The sequence below is a fragment of the Scomber scombrus genome, chromosome 12 (genome assembly GCF_963691925.1).
Source record: "Scomber scombrus chromosome 12, fScoSco1.1, whole genome shotgun sequence".
Taxonomy (NCBI): domain Eukaryota; kingdom Metazoa; phylum Chordata; class Actinopteri; order Scombriformes; family Scombridae; genus Scomber; species Scomber scombrus.
Window position 1 is genome coordinate 28,509,187 of NC_084981.1, and position 16,359 is coordinate 28,525,545.

Sequence of the window (16,359 nt, forward strand, 5' to 3'; positions counted from 1 at the left end):
TTCTGATTGATGATAACAAACATGGGATGTTGTTTTATTTTAAACTTTGCACAGAGACAGTGCCGTGGTAAAAACTGCAATTTACAAGAAGTTGAAAGATTTCAGAAACACCACAAATAAAAAAAATGAGTTTGTTTTATTAGCAAAATCAACTTCATATAAAACAAACAGCAACAAGAAAGTAATACAACTATTAATGATACAAATCCATATTATTAAACAATACGTATTAATTATTAAACATCTATATATTTGGAAGTACAATATGAATAGTATTACAATTTACTTTTTTTAATATAATATTTAAAGAAACTTGGTTGGTTGTACATGTACACCTGTATTTTAGATGTAAAACATTTATTTGCTCTGTTCATTAAAAATTAGCAGAAAGTTTTTTTAACATATATTTGATGTTTATGTTGTTTCATGTGTATATCATTGTGTTTGGTATTAAAACATGAGATTTAAATTGGGTTATTAGTATGAAAATGGATTTGTGCTTTCTTTATAATGTGTCTTTTCCATGAGTCACAGTACAGACTGTGGGAGCTGAGCAGACTGCAGGAGTTTGAATGTCTCCCTTTATTTAATCATGTCAGTTTCTCAGCTCTGAGTTTAGGATTTGAGCTGCTTCTCTCACATATTAATAACACAAATATAAAAACCTGCGACAGCGAGCACTGAGTTCACACTGAAGTTCCTGGAACGATAGTTTAACCAGAGTGGATGGTTATAACCGTCATTGTGTTGTTAAAGTGAAAAACCACAGTGAACAGTGTGGAGGCTGCTGAGCAGAAACCCACACGGCTCGTCTGCTGCAGGAAAGGAAGTGTTGATTCGCTGTCAACAGTTTTTTTTATGAGTCCTAATAACCACCGAGAACAGATTCACACCTGCTGCTGTGCACTCATGAACTTCCCTCTATCTCATTTATGTCGCTCTTTTCTCTTGTTGTCTGTAAACCTTTTTTCCACTGAGCGCAAGAAAATGACAAAATACTCTTGTAAGACATGACAGTGGTTATTTTCACCAATTTTATTTCTTTATTTCTATACTGTGTGAATCTCTAAGTAAAATCAGCTTTCCCATAAATATGCTGTATCAGCTGAGGTGGGAAACAACAAGAAATCTTAACAACATATCTCAAAATGTTCAAATAAATGATTTACAGTTTGACTTTTCTGGTTTTAAGTTTGTTCTTCATTAAAAAAGAAAATATGTTACAAAGTGTGTTTAGTAGCCATTAAAGCAAAAACAAAACTGCAACTTCAGATTAAGAAAAAACATTAAAATAAAATGAATAATGATGTTGAACATTATATAACATCTAAAACATGAAAATATTAATAAAATGCTGAGTTCTTAATGAGCATGTTCTCTTTTGATCATTGCTCATATTTACATCATTAAGATGTTATCCTGATATAACACTTTAATGTTCATATTATACATTTCATACATAATTGTCTTTGCATCACTGAGCATGCTCATGGATACATTGTTGACGCTGCAGGAAAAAAAGAAAATAATATAAACTGTTTTGTTCCTGATGACAGTCAGATGAGAACAGCAGCTATGATATATTCCTAGTTTGTTTTGATGTGCAAGGATTAGTCAAGTTACTTTTGAGGCTGCATATAAATATATAGCTATAACTCCACATATAATATTTTTTAAAAAGCAAGTTAATGAAGTTTTGATAAACCCCTATTAAAATGTTGGAAGGTAAATTCAGATGTACAATATGTTGTCAACGCTTATGCTTGTGTCGTTTACATAATCTTTTAAATGTCTTAGGCAGAAAGGGAGATGGGATTGTTGCTAGATAATGCCCAAAGAAAAGCATAAAAGGACGGGAATATTAGTGCAGAAGAGGGTTTGAGAAGTCTAGGCAGAGCTTATCTACATAACAGAGATGTGTATGCTCAAGAAGATGTATATAGGTTAACAAATATGCATCTGAAGGAATGTTCGTGACGACGATTTAATTCACCCAAATGCAACAATATGTCTTTTATTTTTAAATGTTTTATTTATTTTGTCCAGTAGGTTGTGTCTATACAGACTAAGGCTAGTTAAGGAAGTTTTGATAAATCACTATAGCAAACCCCTATTAAAATGGTGGAAGGTAAATTTAGACGTACGAGTTTGTTGTTAACGCTTATGCTTGTCTTGTTTACATCATTTTTTACATGTCGAAGGCAAAAGGGAGATGGGATTGTTGTTAGAAAAAAGCATCAAAGGACGGGAATATTATACAATGTTATGCAGTTAACCTACATAACAGAGATGTGTATGCTCAAGAAGTTGTATACAGATTACCAAATATGCATCTGAAGGAATGTCGTGACAACGATTTACTTCACTCAAATGCAACAATGTCTTTTTTTATTTTTACATTTATCTTGGTCAGCAGTTTGTCTCCACAATCAATACTTATTGTCACTAGTTTGAAATAAAAAGCTAATGAGATCCTCACTTTCCTCAGGATCAGTTGTCGACTTTATCTTCAGGATTTAACAGTTGTCAGTGAGAAGTTAAAGCTGGAGGACAGTTAGTCAGTCAGCATTTGTGCAGTTGGTAGACGGTCCCTTGTTTCTGAGGATCATCAGCAGAGAGAGTCCACAGCAGTACACCAGACTCTTCACTATCAGCACTGTGTACAGCACACAGAGCAGCAGCACCTGGTACTGAGACGGAACAAAATCTGGTGGAGCTGTTGGAGCTGATGTAGCTGTCGGAGCTGATGTAGCTGTCGGAGATGATGTAGCTGTCGGAATTGGTATAGCTGTCGGAGCTGGGGTTGGTGGATTAAGAGAAACCTCTGAAACAAAAAAGGGTCAAATGTCAGCGCTCTGCTCCTCTGCTCTCTCTGACAGCGTCTTCAGATGAAGCTGAATCACTGCTGAACACAGTCACCAAGCCTTCATTACCTTGTTCCGTTTGGGCCCTCACTTTGCCCCCCTCGTGCTTGACGTAGCAGCGGTACTTATATGTGCTGTCCTCTTGCTGATGGAGCAGCAGGATGGAGGCGCTGCGTCCCGGCTCTCTGAGCTCCAGCTGCTCTCCCTCAGCAGAGGTCAGCTCCTCCAGCGGACCGTTCTTCTTCTGTCTTTTCCAGGAGAACCGGACCAGAGGAGGAGACATGGCTGAGGCCAGACACAGCAGGGAGCTCTTCCCCTCCAGGTGGGCTCTGGATGCTGCTGGGTACACGCTTACCACGGGCTTCACTATCTGCTCATCTGAAGTTTGACAGCAGCAACAAGCAGCACAGATAATATTAATTATTTTTTTCATAAAACAATTTTTAAAATATAAAACAAAATCACCTCAACATGTAGAAATATGTCAAATATAATTTAATGCAACATAATATAATATTATGATATTTGTCTTCGTAAATTTGAAAGTATAGTTTTATTGATTAGTTAAAATATATTATATTCATATAACATTTGTAAATGGTTATAGTGTTTTTGAATATTTACCACCATATACTTTAATCTAATCAGTCACACAATTCATCAATATTTTTAAATATTTCAGCTTTTATATAAAATATAATTAACACATGTTCAGATTTATCAAATTAAATATAAGAATGATATATTTTTAATTAAATTACAATATGTATGTTATCTTATGTATTATATTTTATACTATGTCCTTATTTAAATATTCTTAACATTATATATTTGACATTACATTGATTTCATTTCCCAATTACATTTATATTTAATGTGTATTAAGATTTAGAATTATACACATTCATTTGAAATTATATTTATTGTAATAACATTCATCTATTTTATCTTCATGAATAAATATATTTTCTACTAAAAGACATATTTATCATCATAAAAACACAATTATCATGAGATACATTTGACCATTTACAAATATATATTGTACTGTTTCACATCATATATCATCTTGTTTTTAACAAACAGCAGCTGCTGCTGAATCACTGAGATGATTAAATCCTGTTTATTTGTAACATTACTGATATCAGACTTTTTGGCTGTAAACAAACTTTGATGTGATGCATAAATAAAGAATAACTTGTGGTGTGCAGTGATATTTGAAGCTCTTTTCAGGAGTTATTGATTAGTTTCATGTAAGAATGGCTGCATGAAGAATTCTCTACTAAATATGACAAAACTAACTTGTAAAGCCTGAAGCAGCAGAAACTAAAACTACAAACACATTTTCCACTTGTTCAATAAAACAACTGAAGGAAAATTAAAGTTTAGACTTACCTACAAACAGTTTAGTCCCAGAGCCAAAGATGAGGTAGCTCCAGCCTGACACACAGTGAATATGACTCGTACAAAAACCTGTCTGCTGTTGAGTATGTCAGCTGAGGTGAACCAATCCACATTTTTAAGCAGAATCATATTTCATCTCCATGATGTGTTTGTCTAATGTTCATATCAACATGACTGTCTCTTCTTTTATTTGATTTTAGCCACATTAGCAGTGTGACTATATGGATACTAATGTCAGTCAGTTGGTCGGTCCACCACTTAAGTGCAGATGGATTGGATCTGATTCTGGATAAAATTACGGATGGATTGTTAATTAAATGTTATTCAGACGTTCACAGTCCCCAGAGGATTCAATTATTGATTTGACCTGGGCTGTGGTTTACTGCTCGCTTCCTGTCACAAACACTGTTTGACATCTGGAGGTTTTTGTACAGGCTGCAGGCATCATTTATCACTGTGGGAGCGATATTTATAACAGGAGCAGTAGTAGGTGGCTGAATGTGAGAGTTGAACTGTCTGGATCTGCAACTCATAGTTGTTCTGTTTCTTTGCAACTGAGAAATCATCTTTCTGAGGGTGATTGAAATAATCTTTATAATTTACTGTACCACTACTAATGCCAATGTCCAGAATCCTTGTGAATGTTTCTGTGTCTTTCTTCTGGTACCAGTATACATTTAAACCACTACACTGCTCAGTTCCTCGACAGCTGAAGGAGACTTTTTCACCAGCTCTCTTGGTCAGCGTTAAATCTTCCTGAATCAGCTGTGCTGCCATGGCAACCAGCGCTGTAGAGAAACAGACACACAGATGAAGGTCAGTGTGACAGTGTTTGTTAAAGGTTGAGTTTGTGGGCTCCTGATTGGCTGGAAACACTCACCTGAACACAGACAGCACAGAGCAGCAGCTGGGAGGAAAAGCATTTTGTGAAGTGGTGTTTCCTCTGGTGAACCTGGGGAGAAGTGGCGCTCTGATGCAGCTGAGGCCAAACAAGGACGAGCTGTGAGATCAGACGAGGGCCACGTGGTTTCTAACAGGTCCTCAAACCTCCCATCAGCCCCTGCAGCGGACACATAAGGCTGCTGCTGCTGCTGTGTGGTTTTCCGCTGAGTGAAAAAATAGATTAGTCTCAATTATTTTAATAATTATATACAACTATAATTTTAATATTGCAAAATCTACAATAAGAGAAAATGCTGCCTGTTTAGGAATAACTAAATCTTTATTCATGTTCATTAAATCAAATTTGGTATCAATTACAACCTGCAACCGTCTATGTTCAGCTGTTTCCAAAAGTAACTCTGCCTCTTTTTATTATATAATATGTATAATATACTTTACACATTATATGATATATTATTAATGTTGTTCAAACGTTGAATAACACTTTAAACCTATAGTTTACATCTCATTCTACACTTTATATTACATTACCTCTATCTGCTGTGTGCTGCTGCTGTCAGTAATAAAACCTTTACACTGCTGCCCTCTGGTGGCTGCAACAACACATTGCTTCTACTTCTACTAGTCTCTTCATAGTTTTGTTTTCATGGCCCCAAATGTGTATAAAGAGCAGATGTAGAAAGTAACGAATTACATTTACTGGCGTTACTGTAAATTAGTCAGGTTTTTTTGTGTACTTGTACTTTTTAAAGTAGTTTAAAAAATCTGTACTTTTACTTTTACTTAAGCATGTTTTGTGTGAAGTATTGTACTTCGCTACATTTTAAACCACATCCGTTACTGAGTAAAAAATGTTGGCTGAAATGTTTGTTTTTTTTAAACAAAGGGGATCGTACAGCATGATTAACCAGCGTGATACAATAACTTAACGTTCATCATTTATTGCAGCCTGTGACAACCTGGCAGCTAGCTCTCATAGCGACATATAAACTCTAACAGAACCCAACAAACTTATATTTACCTTCAATTCAATGTATGTGTTGTTTGAAAATATTTTATGGGATGGTCTGCACTAAAATGACACATATCTCCATAAATGTTTTAAATGTCTTGTGTCAACATATTTCATTTTGTCATTGAAGTTGAATTTGTAAATGTATACCTTTACCTTTGATTAAAACAACTAGTTAGAGTATATTTTTAGACCAGTACTAGTAGTGGTACTTTTACTTGAAAAGAACTCCATCCACCTCTGCTATTTATCAGATTTGCTTTTATTCCACTAACCCTCTAGAACCCTCAGGTCTTCTGGTAGCAGCCTTTTAATTATTCCCAAAGTCGGAACAAAAACCAACAGAGAGGTATCTTTTCATTATTGTGGTCCTTGTCTCTGGAACAGCCTTCCTGAAGACCAGGGGGGTATTCCAGAAAGCGGGTTATATGGAAAACTCAGAGTAAGTTAACCCTGAGATGAGGGAAACTCTGTGTTATCCGTTCCAGAATGAGAGGTAACTGAAACTCTGAGTCAGTAACCATGGTAACTGACTCAGAGTTCCAGAATGAGAGGTAACTGAAACTCTGAGTCAGTCACCATGGTAACTGAGTCAGAGTTTCAGTTACCTCTCATTCTGGAACTCTGAGTCAGTTACCATGGTAACTGACTCAGAGCTTCAGTTACCTCTCATTCTGGAACGGATAACTCAGAGTTTCCCAGTCACCATGGTTTAATTGTTTGTTTGTATGGGATCATTGACATGATTTATATCTGCCTGTACCCTAAAATAGTCAGTGACAATTGTATTTTTAAGACAAGGATTGACACTTGTTATGTGCACCTTACACCAGTGGGTGGCACTGTGGGCCTGGCCAGGGACTATGGCTGATTGTGAGTATTTCCGTTTTCCTCTCATAATGCCAGACGACCTGGAAGAGAACAGCCACATCTCCGGTGTTTTATTTTGTTTTCCTGACTTTCAGGTTAGTAAGGTGCCAAACTTACTGTAAGTTATGTAAAGTTATGTGTCTTCAAGCACAGACTCGTTTTAGTAGTGGTAAAAGTTATTTGAAAGGAGAAGGTTGTTTGTTTACATTATATGAGCCGTGTGTAACAGCGGCAATGCTAGGCTGTTAGCAGCCAATAGTAGCTCGGTAAACCCCAGTATATTCTACTTTGTTATATTTATTTAGGCTTACCTGGCTCCATCATTGCATTAGGTTATGTTATAATCTATTGTTTGAATGTGTAACCAAGCGGAATTATTTTGGTTCTGTGTATTTGTGAAATTGTGTAAGGTTAATTATGTTTAGTTCACTTCCTTTCCAGTGTGAATAATAACCAGCAGGCTTCGATAAGAAGAGTATTCTCACAAATTAAGTTACAGCTTAAAGTGTGATATGTCCAGATGAAACTACTGAGGGAAAGTATGGGAAAATTGTTTATTTGATATATGTGTTTACATGTTTACAACATAATCGCAGGAATCGAACCAGGGACACTGTCATTATGAGGCATGCGCAGTAACCACCTGGCTATTAATAACTTTCAAGTATTACGTGTCTGACAGCCTGACAGACGGTTGCCTTGGTAACATGCTCAGCGTCACAGATGTTACATATACAACTGCCATTGGCAAAGAAAATAACAAGGTGCAACACAAAGAACTTGTTCTGAACTGAGAGCATGTCAACAATGTGTCGTACAGACGATACGAGGCCTGAGAATATTGTTCAGATAAAATGATCAATTGTACAGAAAAATGGAAACACTCAAACAGAACATCATCAGAGAATGATAAAACATCCCATCGGGGTCTGATCACCCTCTGACGGAGATTTCTGCTTTATATTTGTGCTTCAATATTAACTAACAGCTCCTTCACTCTGTAGGCTTCAGTTAAAAAGGAGGAGAAACTCAGGGTTAGTTGAAGAAAACCTGCCAGCGAGCAGGTTAGGTTCACGGAGTATGTTGCCAGGGTAATTGACTCAGAGTTAAGCTGAACTGGCTTTGTGAAACCAAAAAAACAGAGTTTGCCTCATCTCAGGGTTAACTAACTCAGAGTTTTCACTAAACCTGCTTTCTGAAATGGGCCCCTGGAATACCCCCCTGAGGGCAGCAGAGTGTTGATATTTTTAAAAGTAACCAACCTTTTAAATGTGGCTTTTAATTTTATTGACTTTTTTTTATTAATCTGTCTTTTATTTTAGCCTGTTTTACTACTTGGACTATGCACTTTATCCTATTTTATTGTTTCTTCTTCATAACCCACTTTTTATGTCTGTTTTACTTATAAGCACCCAGACTGATAGAGCCGAACCCAGAATAATCAAACCCCAAGAAAAGGAAATAAAACCTGGAGCAGTCACAATTCTGCTGCTCTATGCTGAATAAAGTCTCGGTGAGTTGTTATTTGCAACTTGTTTTCATATCAATATAACTTTATTAACCGGTAGAGTCAGTGAGTTAAACAAAAACAAAAACGTTAGCGCTTTGTGAGCATTAGCAGCCGTTTGCAACTTGTTTTCATATCAATATAACTTTATTAACCGGTAGAGTGAGTTAAACAAAAAACAAAAACGTTAACGCTTTGTGAGCATTAGCAGCCGTTTGCAACCGTTAGCAGCCGTTGGTGCTAACAGCGCTAGCGTTATTGTAATGTGTGTTAACAGTTAGCAGTAACACACATTGAGTCAGTAGAGACCATGAAATATTTAGTCAGAGTTCAACCACCACAGTAGTTTGTTCAGTTTAGTTTATATCATCACATCACCTTCACCACATCACCATGTCAACCTACCAAAACATTCATTCTATCATACATATAGATCCAGTCACACACCCCGGCACTCTATCACAAATATTCATTGATCCATTCACTTGCATACATCCATATACTAGCTGGAGTCATAAATATACATTCATTTCCATATTAAAAAAACTCATCACATTCATTCATTTCTGGCTGTTAAGGAGCTTGATTGATACAGGAACAAAGGAATGTTTGTATCGATGGGGTGGGGGTTTATAGTTCCTGAGTTTCAGGTAACAGTAGGGAAAAGGATCAGTGAGGAAGTGTCCGTGTACACAGGGGAAATGGTGGCAATACTATTAGCAGTGCAGTTATTTGTTCTGATTCAAGTTCATCACTAAAGAGTCTTCAGTACAGTCACTCACACAGCAGACTAGACATTTTGATTGAGGTGCAACAAACACTATACAGGATTAAAATGATGGGGGTTACAGTGGTGTTTCTATGGATACTGGCACACATTGGGGTGAAAGGGAATGAGGCGGCAGATAAAGCTGCATATTCAAAACCATAACATTCATTCATTTCTGGCTGTTAAGGAGCTTGATTGATACAGTAACTAAGGGATGTTTGTATTGATTGTGCCTGCACAGGGGAAGCCTCTTCCCAGAATAATGTAGATTGTAAGTGGAGTTTCTGGTTCACTCTCCAGAACAGATGGTGGCGGTAATGCACCAAAAGCTGGATGACCAACCACGATAAAGCAAGAAAAAAGAAGAAGAAGATTTCACAAACCAGAACTACTACGAGCAGCATGGAGGAGAACCAGAACCCGGACTCACTGTCTGCTACCACCAGTAAACAGGTCAGTTTCTCAGCCGTAAAAACTACAGAAAGTTTTCAGTGTTTCCCTCTATTTCTAAGATTGGCTCTGTAGTGAAACTAGTGCAGACATCCCAACCTGCAAAAAGTCATTTCAGGAAGGTTCGTTCCGGGGGGTGGGGGTTGTTACACTTGGTGTCGGTCCGGGGGAGGGCTGCGATCAATGTCGGTCTAATAAGCAGCAACACAGAGCTATAAACACGCTTTGCTGTCACACGCGCTGCAATTATAGTCACACAAACACTCGCAGACGGCAGAGTTGGGATGTCTGCTAGTGACACCAAACAAAGGAAACAAATAAAAACTATCTCCCTCTTTCTATCTCATATTCTTTCATTATTCATTATTTTGCAGTAAAACCGACGATAATAAGACTGCTTTAAGTAAATATATTTAAACAGAAGTGGAGGGGAGTCAGAAACAACAAAGTTATTATAGAGCACCACCTCAACTTCAGTTTGGATTTGTTAGTGCCACTAGGGGGAGCTGTTGTAGAGAAAAACCTTTTACTGCACCACTTGAAAGTTTATATTCTAAGTCATCAAAATATTGTTTGCTGTCTTGTCAACATATCTTCTTACAAATGTCATTTTCTTCAAAGTTTTTTAAAACTTTTTCTTATTATATTATAAAGTCATACAGTCTTTGTTTACATTTTATTGTCTTTAAGCTATGATTTTCATTTCATCAACATTTTCTATCTCAATATGTGGATTTGCTTCAATATCAGGTGATTGCAGGAAATTGTCTAATAGCTGTGACAGCATCTTTTTTTGTTTTTACTATCATCTGAACCAGTGGGAGCACACAATATGTGACCAAAATTAACATCAAGAAAGCAGGTTTCTCCTGTTGTCATGGTGACTCATTATCTTTGTTCCATTGATGAAGGCTTCTTATCTCTTCATACACGAGCTTCACTCAGCGTTACTTTCACTCAGAGTTGATTGAACTAACTGTTATCAGCTGTTCTGAAACTGAAAACTCTGAGTTTGACAGCTCAGAGTTAGTCAACCTAGAGTTAAGGTTTTAACTCAGTTTGTTAAACTTGCTTCCTGAAACAGGCCCCAGGCCTATTTTAATTAACCTATCCCTTATTGTCAATGCCACTTTAAGATATCTGTACAACACTCATCACCAATACGATCACACACTCCCTGATCTTTTGCTAACTTTGTATCTTTTTTCACCCAAGTAATATTGGATACAGTATGTAAACACTCATTAAGTTTTATGTCATAATATATGAATTTCAAGTGAGATCATTAAAACCTGTATTTCTAACTTTATGAAAATATAACAATGTAAACATTAAAGACCATATAAAGTGAATTCAGACATTTTCTTCTAAACACATTAAATAGGTCATAAATGTATTTCTAAAAAATGTGTAAAAAGCATTTCAACCATTTAGATTTGAATTGTGGAGCTAGGCTTCATAAACTCTGTTTTAAAATTTCTGTGTTCAGGATTTAGTGGCCAGTTCTGAAAATCCCTACCGCGTTACGTAACGCTGCGGTGATTGGCATCGCTGAGCAGAGCTAGCCGCTGAAAGCTCTGAGACCTGACGTCCATGTTTCGGGTAGAGGTGGTGACTTTGATTGACAGGTGACACTTGGTAGGGGGCAGGGTTTCAGCGAACTAAATAATTTCATATATTGGGCAGATTTTTAATCATTCAAATTTGGCAGGGTGGGTAACAACACACCTTTCTGTGGTATGTCAAACTCAGAACACATATTTATTCTTACTTTATACGGACATTAAATGCAGATCTTCTGATCTTCTGCTAACATTGTATCTTTTTTTCACCCAAGTAATATTGGATACAGTATGTAAACTCTCATTTAGTTTTATGTCATAATATATGAATTTCAAGTGAGATCATTAAAACCTGTTATTCTTACTTCATAAAAATATAACAATGTAAACATTAAATGCAGCAAGATCAACCTTCATTTTAGCACTTCATGATGTCTACGCATTTATTTTTATTTGATTCAGCTTTCTCAATCCATCTACAGTGAAATAAAGTTTGATACTTAGATGGAATTAAATAAAATTAAAGCAGCGAATGTATGACTAGATGAAACATTTTTAAATATATACTCAACTCTTTATGATATAAAAACTTTCAATACAACTGTTTAATAAAACAAGACAAATCCAACCTGAGATTCTACAAAGAATATGTCTTTACAGAAATGTTTTTTTTGTTTGTTTTTTGAGTTAACGGATCAAAAATTAAACACATTATGAATTTGAAAACATAATCACACAGTTAAACATACATGAACATACATAAGGGAGTTCATCTTGTCACTAGAGGGCAGTAGTGTCACAAGAAGTAGATATTGTAACAATATTTGGAACTAAATATCTTCTTAACTGATCACACAGGCTTATCATAGATGTACAATTTTACTTGTATTTAAATGACAAATACCATTACATAACTTGATACTGCTTAGACAATTAATTTGCATAAAATTGAGGTTTGACTCTGATTAGCAGGGAAGCTCTGCTGCTATGTTATGAAACATCCAGACCTATCAGGTCATCTGGGACAGGTCTGCTTTCTGTCCCAGAGTCAAAACTAAACATGGAGAAGCAGCGTTCAGTTCTTATGCTCCACATATTTCCCTCCTGAGACCACATGATGATGTCTGGTCTTAGGGTTGTAGACGGTACCACCACCGGTACCTTGTTCCACCTTGATTTCTGGGTGTTTGTTTCTTCTTTCCTTCTCCAAGATGTCAGTGAGCAATTTTAACACTTTGTCATGGCACCACATGCATATATCCTCTGGGTAAAAGTTTTTACTCCCTGATAGGATGTGTTCCTTTCACTCCACGCAACTAACACAAGGGGTCCTCCCTCATTCCCCACCTGTGCAGGTTGACCAGGATTAGGAGGGTGTTGTACTGTTCTGAGAAGAAAGGAAATGTGAAATGGCTCCACTACTCTACAGTTCAGTCCATGTAATTGTCCGCTTAGGACGATACCATCTTCTCAGGCGCCTTGTGCTTCATTTAAAGTGATTTCCAGAAATTTTCCAGTCTTAAACTGTGAACAACCTAGAGTCCAACCAAGATGCAACAAAATATTGCTCAGGGAATGAGGTGATTGTGGTGAAACTGGAAAATCATTTAACTATATTTTAACACTAATAGAAGAGTTTCAGGGAATTTATCGATTATCATGATAGTACTGTTTACCATGATATTATAGTGGCACATCTCTGAGTAGGACCTTAATCATCTTCATGTCTTTTCCCGATATCTCTGCAGTTTTCTTATTGTATTGTTGGTTTTTTCTTTTTTGTCAATGCTCTATTAATGGCTTCACAAAGGTCAGGAAAGGTCTAGATGTCCTGATGTAGTCTGTGGTCAGGGTCAAGTTTAAAAAATACTGGATCCTTGATATCTCAAACTTACTCTCTCTATTTCTCTGTGTATTTGTCTGTTGTCATAGAAACAAACAGGAAGAAAGGAAATCAAATATCACTGCTGTCCGGAAGCCGCCACCACATCAAGATATTTACCAATTCCTCAGAAAACTCACACTGGAGAGAAGCCGTACAGGTGTGAGCAATGTGGGAAAACTTTCACTAAAGACTGTAATTTAAAAACACACCAACGCATTCACACTGGAGAGAAGCCATACAGCTGTGAGCAATGTGGGAAAACTTTCACTAATAGCAGTCAATTAAAATTACATCAACGCATTCACACTGGAGAGAAGCCGTACAGCTGTGAGCAATGTGGGAAAACTTTCACCCATAGCAGTCATTTAAAATTCCATCAACGCATTCACACTGGAGAGAAGCCGTACAGCTGTGCGCAATGTGGGAAAACTTTTACTCATAACAGTCATTTAAAAATTCATCAACGCATTCACACTGGAGAGAAGCCGTACAGCTGTGAGCAATGTGGGAAAACGTTCACTCACAACAGCTCCCTAAAAACACACCAATACATTCACACTGGAGAGAAGCCGTACAGCTGTGAGCAATGTGGGAAAACTTTCACTGACAACAGCTCCCTAAAAACACACCAACACATTCACACTGGAGAGAAGCATTACTGGTGTGAGCTATGTGGGAAAACTTTTACTCATAACAGTCATTTAAAAATCCATCAACGCATTCACACTGGAGAGAAGCCGTACAGCTGTGAGCTATGTGGTAAAACTTTCACTCATAACAGTAGTCTAAAAAAACACCAACGCATTCACACTGGAGAGAAGCCGTACAGCTGTGAGCAATGTGGGAAAACGTTCACTCACAACAGCTCCCTAAAAACACACCAATGCATTCACACTGGAGAGAAACCGTACAGCTGTGAGCAATGTGGGCAAACGTTCACTCACAACAGCTCCCTAAAAACACACCAACTCATTCACACTGGAGAGAAGCCGTACAGCTGTGAGCTATGTGGGAAAACTTTCACTAAAGACAGTAGTCTAAAACAACACATACACATTCACACTGGAGAGAAGCCGTACAGCTGTGAGCTATGTGGGAAAACTTTCACTAAAGACAGTAATCTAAAACAACACCAAAGCATTCATACCGGAGAGAAGCCGTACAGCTGTGAGCTATGTGGGAAAACTTTCCCTCACAACAACTCCCTAAAAAGACACCAACGCATTCACACTGGAGAGAAGCCGTACAGCTGTGAGCAATGTGGGAAAACTTTCACTCACAACAGCTCCCTACAAACACACCAACGCATTCACACTGGGGAGAAGCCTTACTGGTGTGAGCAATGTGGGAAAATGTTCACTGACAGCAATAATCTAAAACAACACCAACGCATTCACACTGGAGAGAAGCCGTACAGCTGTGAGCAATGTGGGAAAACTTTCACTCACAACAGCTCCCTAAAAACACACCAACGCATTCACACTGGAGAGAATGATTTGTGATAATTTATGATACAATGACTGTTTCTTTATTGCGTTTCATGTTGTATCAAAAATCAGCGATTATGGTTACCAAAGTTTAACCTTTTGAAAGTATTAACATGCCACCCGCTTGTAGAAAAGCTGAAATGTTACATTGACAACAGTTGAAAATGTGATGGTGTGATTTTTGTTTTTCCTAAGAAAAGCAATGTATTTGTGAGATTTTATGTATAAATGTCTTCAAGGTGGAGAACACTGTGAAAGAAATGGGGACCTTAATGACATCACCTGCACTTTGTAAAGGAGTGTAGTTCAAGGTATCTAAATATCATGTTTTATAAAGTAATCCCAAGATAACAATGTTTTAACAAAGGATGTAATTCAAAATCAATATTCATGAAAAGTTGTAGTTATCCAGCTGAAAAATGTTTTTTGTTTTTTTTTTTACATCTGAATTTTTTTGAAATGATAAAATGCAATCTTAGTGACATTCATAATATGGGGTTTAAAACTTTCCCCCTGTTGACGGGTTCAGTGCCAGTGGCTGCAGTTTCTCATTGAGTTTTTCTCTCTGGGCTTTAGTAGTGATGACCAAAATTTCAGATTTGTCCTGGTTGAGCTGTAGAAAATTCTCAGCCATCCTTAATTTAATATCTAAGATACAGTTAATATCTATGATACAGTTAAAATGGCTATCTATTGGCCCTGGGTTATCAGGAGACAGTGCTATTCACAAAAAATATTGATGATGTATCCCTGACACTTATGCAGCAGGCTTGTATTTTAATAAATGACTGTTCACCTTCAAGTTTACTCTAATGTCTGTGTGCTGTATGGTGCAATATAGAGATTGAATTAAGGTTTTATCTATCAGTGACTGACGCCATCCAGTGGCCACAAACTACTGAACAATGAGTCAGGGAACCTTGGAGGAAGAAAACATCAATTTTAGACTTATTCTCATTTTATTTGGATGTTTGACCCCCGAAAAAAAGGTACATTTTGAAGTGAAATGCAACATTAAGAGGGTTTAACTATTAAAAAAAAGTTGTTTTTCTTCACTTTCCCAACATTTTATTAAGTTACAGCCTTATTCCAAAATTGATTCAATTCCTTTTTTTCTCATCAATCTACATACAATACCCCATAATGACAAAGTGAAAGAGGTTTTTTAGAAAAACAAAGTGATTTATAAGGCAATCTTTTTTTAACCGAGCAAAAATATGCTGTAAAATTAAAACACAAAAATCATGCATTAAAATCATAACTAAAGTTTTTTTCCTATTGGGTTGTTTTGGGGTCACACATAGGTCACCTCTACCTTCAGGTGCAGCTCTCAAACACCTCTCGTCACACTTGTTGTGGTTTTCTTGCACGTTGTAGTTAAATAAGTGAGAAGTGATAAAAACATACAATAAACAATCTCTAGATATGATATACAATAAATAATCTCTAAAATAATCTGCATTATTTATAAGGGATATCATTTCTTATAAAGCAAGATTCATCACTCATTTGAACATGTATTCATTAGTTAATGTAGATTTTGGAATATAAAATAAAGATACTTGATGAAAAAAGTCAAAGATCTGTCATGGGCTTAATTGGTACTGTGACACCATTTAAGCTCCTGTGTGCTCCAAATAAGCCCA

At 36.8% G+C, this 16,359-nt stretch overlaps 2 protein-coding genes across 4 annotated transcripts in view; one reads left to right on the plus strand and one right to left on the minus strand.

The window, feature by feature from the left end:
- Positions 1 to 15,528, plus strand: part of LOC133991922 (zinc finger protein 420-like) — a 63,569-nt gene extending 48,041 nt beyond the window's left edge. Inside the window, exons 1-4 of one of the 3 annotated variants that reach the window (XM_062430533.1) lie at positions 7,102 to 7,148; positions 8,463 to 8,566; positions 9,630 to 9,782; positions 13,274 to 15,528. In XM_062430533.1, coding sequence (XP_062286517.1) covers positions 9,663 to 9,782; positions 13,274 to 14,728 — 1,575 coding nt within the window. In that variant the 5' untranslated portion in view covers positions 7,102 to 7,148; positions 8,463 to 8,566; positions 9,630 to 9,662 and the 3' untranslated portion in view covers positions 14,729 to 15,528. Of the gene's footprint in view, positions 1 to 7,101; positions 7,149 to 8,462; positions 8,567 to 9,629; positions 9,783 to 13,273 lie in introns of those variants that run through there. The other 2 variants (XM_062430535.1, XM_062430534.1) reach the window with 2 other exon arrangements.
- Positions 2,498 to 5,344, minus strand: LOC133991924 (uncharacterized). Its single transcript, XM_062430538.1, has 5 exons — positions 5,149 to 5,344; positions 4,724 to 5,056; positions 4,260 to 4,304; positions 2,934 to 3,242; positions 2,498 to 2,824 (listed from the first exon to the last, which is right to left on the minus strand). Exons 1-5 carry the CDS (start codon positions 5,189 to 5,191, stop codon positions 2,559 to 2,561), a joined length of 996 nt encoding a protein of 331 aa, XP_062286522.1. The 5' UTR covers positions 5,192 to 5,344; the 3' UTR covers positions 2,498 to 2,558.
- Positions 15,529 to 16,359: the final 831 nt, after the last annotated feature.